This window comes from Triticum urartu, chromosome 6 (assembly GCF_003073215.2).
Source record: "Triticum urartu cultivar G1812 chromosome 6, Tu2.1, whole genome shotgun sequence".
NCBI classification, from domain to species: Eukaryota; Viridiplantae; Streptophyta; class Magnoliopsida; order Poales; family Poaceae; genus Triticum; species Triticum urartu.
The window spans coordinates 421,970,525-421,976,104 of record NC_053027.1 but is presented as its reverse complement, the minus strand read 5'-3'; the positions used below and the strand labels follow the sequence as shown (position 1 = coordinate 421,976,104).

Below are 5,580 nucleotides of genomic sequence, written 5' to 3'. Positions count from 1 at the left end.
GCCTTGTGACGTTGTTGGGCCTCGCTATCCACCTGGGTTTCATGTTGGCTCTGTCTCTCGTTTGTTCGCCTCTTGACCTTGATCGTCTCTGGTAGGTGCATAGTAGTGATGACATGTTTCTCACGAGCTCACTCAATGCACTCCTCTTCGGCACTAATCCATGGTTGAAATCTTCCTTGGATCCGTGATTTGGAGCATGGTGGTAGTCCATTTACTATTGGACTGTTTTTCTGGTTTGCAGAGATCGAGATGTTGTACTTATGCTTATTCCCCCGCCTATCCAAATAAATAACTTGATTAGATGTTACTGGGCAAAAGTCTAAGTACACCTTTGGATTGGTGATGGCGGCGTCCTCAACATCATTTCTTTGTTGAGAGCATTGCTTTAGGAGAAATGGCTTGGAGGTCCCAGTTGGTATTTCTTTAGTGCTCGCCGCGGTTCTACATTATTCGACAGGGACGCTATGTACGTCATCGTTGGTGAGTCCAAAATAATAACTTTTTTCAGGGTTCTCTGAGTCTCGACATCTACCTGCCAACTCTTTCAAACAATCAAGAGTGGTCGCCGCCCACCTGTCAAACTCTTTTAGGCAATCAAGAGTTGTCTTTTGAAGTTATTGTTTTTTGGAGGTGACCGGCGTTGGTCTAAGACGTGGTTTTGTTGCTTAGTGTAGGACAAGCTTTTTGCGTTGAAGTTCCTATATTGTGGCGTTGGTGTTGGAGTGGTGTTTGCTACTCTCCGGCCTGTGGTGAGAGCCTTCTGCCAGGCTGGTGCCGCCGACGGACAGCCTCCATGGAAGTCACTCCCGCGCGGGGCGTGGCGACCGAGATTGAACGGTGCGAGGCCGGCGGCGGCGTGGAGCCGGTGCCGGCCGCGTCCGCGCAGCACGAGGAGCGCGTGCCGCCGTGGCGCGAGCAGATAACGGCGCGGGGCCTGGTGGCGGCGCTGCTCATCGGCTTCGTCTTCACCGTCATCATCCTCAAGCTCGCGCTCTCCACGGGCATCATCCCCACGCTCAACGTCTCCGCCGCGCTGCTCGCGTTCCTCGCGCTCCGCGGGTGGACGCACGTGCTTGGGCGCCTCGGCGTGCCCTCCCGCCCCTTCACCCGGCAGGAGAACACCGTCGTCCAGACCTGCGCCGTCGCCTGCTACACCATGGGGTTCGGCGGTGCGCGCCCCCGCCTCTCCTCCCGGCACCACTCCGTTTAGCATCCCGCCGGGTCTTTCTCAATTAGTCCACGGCTGCATCTACAACATGGGGAATATTGTGCGCGCAGGTGGGTTCGGGTCGTCGTTGCTGGCTCTGAACAAGAAGACGTACGAGCTTGCCGGGGTGAGCACGCCGGGCAACGCGCCGGTGAGCTATAAGGAGCCCGGGTTCGGGTGGATGGCCGGATTCCTACTAGCCATTAGCTTCGTGGGGCTCCTCAACTTGCTTCCGCTCAGAAAGGTGTGCTAAAATCGTTCAACGTATCATCAGCTCTGTCTCTGCAAATTCAGGACTTTCTTTCCCCGGGTTCACAGTACCATGTGCTTTACATTCTACTCTAGTTTTGTACTCCATGTCACATTTTCGTTAGCATTGACCAATGGTAAACTGAACTAAATTTGTAGAATGAAAAGAGGAAACTCGTAGGTTAAATGTGACAGACTTACACACCCTTTCTCAATTTATCATCTTATATACTCGCACAAAAAATATGCTGCTACAGGTTTGAAGGCATACATGTTTTTGTAAGATAAAGCAATAATTTTAGTTGCTGTGATGAAGACATACATGTAAAACACCATTTATGACCGTATATTTTTGTGTCTCCTCCGATGATTTGCATCCCATTTCAGGCTTTGGTCATAGATTACAAATTGACTTATCCAAGCGGGACTGCAACTGCTGTACTCATAAACGGGTTCCATACCCCTCAAGGAGAAAAGAACGCAAAGTACAAGCCTCTTGTCCCACATATGCTGAAAAAATCATCAGTCTTGACGATACATGGTGAATTCATGGCCTGACTTCATCTCTCATGTCAGAATGCAGGTCCGTGGATTTGTGAGGAGCTTCGTGATCAGCCTCCTGTGGAGCTTCTTCCAATGGTTCTACACAGGTGGCCAGAGTTGTGGGTTTCTACAATTCCCTACTTTTGGTCTAAAGGCTTGGAAACAAACGTATACCCTATGGGTTGCCCATTGCTCATAGTTCTGTTTTCATGCTAATTTGTCTCATGCCTAATTCTCCTAACTCTTGACTCTTTCAACTATCAGGTTCTTCTTTGATTTTAGTCTCACATATGTCGGCGCGGGGATGATCTGCTCACACCTTGTAAACCTATCCACACTTTTCGGTGCGGTACTTTCTTGGGGAATAATGTGGCCACTCATCAGCAAACAAAAGGGCATTTGGTACCCGGCAAATGTACCAGAAAGCAGCATGACAAGCTTGTTTGGTTACAAGGTTTGCTTGATAAATCACTTGGTAATTTCAAATGAATCTACACGACACCCTGTACTTTCGTACAACCTTTAATGTGCTTTTATGTGCAGTCCTTCATGTGTGTAGCTCTGATCATGGGGGATGGCCTCTATCACTTCATCAAACTCACAGGCATCACTGCTAAGAGTCTGCATGCACAATCCAACCGTAAACATGTTAAGAGAGGTAAATATGCACTGCAAAATTAATTAATTCCACATTTTGTCACCAAAGCTTTAGCTAATGCTGAGTGAATTGCAGCGGCAAACGAGGATACAGTTTCATTTGATGATTTGCAGCGCAATGAGGTCTTCACCAGGGAATACATTCCAAACTGGCTAGCGTATGCCGGATATGCCTCATTAAGCATCATTGCTATAATTGTCATACCGACAATGTTCTGGCAGGCCAAGTGGTACTATGTCATTGTAGCTTATGTGCTTGCTCCCGTGCTGGGGTTCTCCAATGCCTATGGAGCTGGGCTCACTGACATGAGCATGAGCTATAATTATGGCAAGATTGCTCTCTTCATCTTTGCAGCCTGGGGAGGGAAGGATGATGGTGTCATTGCCGGCCTTGTTGGTTGTGCGATAGTGAAGCAGCTAGTGCAAGTCTCCGCAGATCTGATGCATGACTACAAGACGGGCCATCTGACACTGACATCACCGAGATCACTGCTTGTCGGGCAGGCCATTGGTACAGTCATGGGCTGCATCATCGCGCCGTCTACATTCTTGCTCTTCTACAAAGCATTTGATATTGGAAACCCGGACGGGTACTGGAAGGCCCCGTACGCGCTGATATACCGGAACATGGCCATTCTCGGCGTCGAGGGCTTCTCTGCACTGCCAAAGCGTTGCCTCGAGCTGTCTGCAGCTTGCTTCGCATTTTCTGTGCTCGTCAACCTTCTGAGGGACTTCTCGACGCAGAAGTACCGGAAGTACGTTCCCCTTCCGATGGCGATGGCTGTGCCGTTCCTAGTTGGCGCCAACTTTGCCGTCGACATGTGTGTAGGGAGCTTGGTAGTCTTCAGCTGGCACAAGATGAAGAGAAAGGAGGCCACGCTGCTGGTGCCTGCAGTTGCCTCTGGTTTTATCTGTGGAGATGGTATATGGATGTTCCCTTCTTCGTTGCTTTCTCTTGCTAAGGTTAACCCGCCCATCTGCATGAAGTTCACACCGGGAAGCTAGAGAAACGGCCATTTCATGGATGGATCTAGGATGATCCCTCAGACACTAAATTTGATACTTGTACATATGTTTCTGATGTTCTTTTCTTTTTCACTGTGCTTCCATGATTGATGAGGTATTTCTTTAGGTGTTCTGTTGGTGTATAAAACTAAAGCTATGTTTGTTACTAGACAAAGCATTGTTTGATTGTACTTGACATTTTATAGTACTGTATATATACGAAGCATAGTAGTAATCTGTGTGTGAGATCTGAGAAGTCACTGAAGATAATCGGTCAGCAGTGGCGGAGCTAGACGTATTCTGCTGGGGGCCAATGGCAAAATATGAGTGTTTGAAGGGGCCAAAGGCCAAAAATGTTTTTATCTAAGTCCTCCTAAAAATAATGTCTTCACAAGTTGGTTCAAAGCTGGTGGGGGGGGGGGGGGGGGGGGGGGGGGGGGGGCAGCACACTGGATGTTCCCTTCTTTTCTTGAATGTTGCTGATGCCTGCAGTTGCCTCTGGTTTTATCTGTGGGGATGGTATATGGATGTTCCCTTCTTCCTTGCTTTCTCTTGCTAAGGTTAACCCGCCCATCTGCATGAAGTTCACACCGGGAAGCTAGAGAAACGGCCATTTCATGGATGGATCTGGGATGATCCCTGGGACACTAAATTTGATACTTGTACATATGTTTCTGATGTTCTTTTCTTTTTCACTGGGCTTCCATGATTGATGAGGTACTTCTTTAGGTGTTCTGTTGGTGTATAAAACTAAAGCTATGTTTGTTACTAGACAAAGCATTGTTTGATTGTACTTGACATTTTATAGTAGTGTATATATACGAATCAAAGTAGTAATCTGTGTGTGAGAACTGAGAAGTCACTGAAGATAATCGGTTAGCAGTGGCGGAGCTAGACGTATTCTGTTGGGGGCCAATGACAAAATATGAGTGTTTGAAGGGGCCAAAGGCTAAAAATGTTTTCATCTATGTCCTCCTAAAAACAATGTCTTCATAAGTTGGTTCAAAGCTGGGGGAGGGGGGGTGCACAGCCCTCCCAGCACACTGGATGTTCCCTTCTTTTCTTGGATGTTGCTGATGCCTGCAGTTGCCTCTGGTTTTATCTGTGGGGATGGTATATGGATGTTCCCTTCTTCCTTTCTTTCTCTTGCTAAGGTTAACCCGCCCGTCTGCATGAAGTTCGCCCGGGAAGCTAGAGAAATGGGGGTTTCATGGATGGATAGCTGGACGTGCAATGGGAGTATTTAGGATGATCACTGAGACACTAAATTTGATACTTGCACATATGTTTTTCATGTCAATTTCTTTTTCACTGTGCTTTCATGATTGATGGGGTACTTTTCTTAGGTGATTTGTTGGTGTATAAAACTGAAGTTATGTTTGTTACAACATATTACCTTGGCAATATGTTCTTTTGGCAAGGGTGTAATAAGAAGAGAACATATTACCTTGTTAAATGGAGCAGGATTTGTAGATCCAAAGAGAAAGGTGGTTTGGGGGTTAAAGATCTACGTAAAAGAAATATTAGCTTGATGGTTAAGTGGTGGTGGAAACTTGAGACTCAAAATGGGATGTGGCAAGATATTGTGCGCGCGTGATACCTGAGAAATAAGTCCGTGGCCTCTGTTGGGCCTAGATTCTCAGACTCCCCTTACTGGAAAGCTCTCTTAAAAGTTAAAAATATTTATACGGTTGGTAGGAAGATTAATATTGAATCTAGAGAATATTGCCAGGGTAGGAAAGATTCGATCAAAGGGTTGATCCCATTTCAGGAGCAATACCCCCTGTTGTTCCACATTTGCAACATCCAAGAATGTACTGTAGATAAGTTTGGTTTTGTTGATGTTTGCACCTTCTTCAGATGAAGGCTTACTCCTGGCCTGCTTGGGCAGCGGGATGTTATGTGTAAAACCATATCTA

At 47.0% G+C, this 5,580-nt stretch overlaps 1 protein-coding gene across 1 annotated transcript; it reads left to right on the top strand.

The window, feature by feature from the left end:
- The first annotated feature begins 692 nt into the window (after window positions 1–692).
- Window positions 693–3,907, top strand: LOC125513918 (metal-nicotianamine transporter YSL2-like). Its single transcript, XM_048679129.1, has 7 exons — window positions 693–1,169; window positions 1,279–1,451; window positions 1,844–1,941; window positions 2,033–2,167; window positions 2,264–2,453; window positions 2,543–2,657; window positions 2,733–3,907. The coding sequence occupies exons 1-7, from the start codon at window positions 794–796 to the stop codon at window positions 3,659–3,661; spliced, it is 2,016 nt and encodes a 671-aa protein (XP_048535086.1). The 5' UTR covers window positions 693–793; the 3' UTR covers window positions 3,662–3,907.
- Window positions 3,908–5,580: the final 1,673 nt, after the last annotated feature.

What these genes read in the sequence shown, in the direction of transcription:
- LOC125513918 (XM_048679129.1), top strand. Translation starts at nt 794, where the DNA reads ATGGAAGTCACTCCCGCGCGGGGCGTGGCGACCGAGATTGAACGGTGC. An exon ending in CTACACCATGGGGTTCGGCG is followed by an intron (nt 1,170 to 1,278) that starts GTGCGCGCCCCC and finishes TTGTGCGCGCAG; the next exon opens with GTGGGTTCGGGTCGTCGTTG. An exon ending in CAAGGAGAAAAGAACGCAAA is followed by an intron (nt 1,942 to 2,032) that starts GTACAAGCCTCT and finishes CTCTCATGTCAG; the next exon opens with AATGCAGGTCCGTGGATTTG.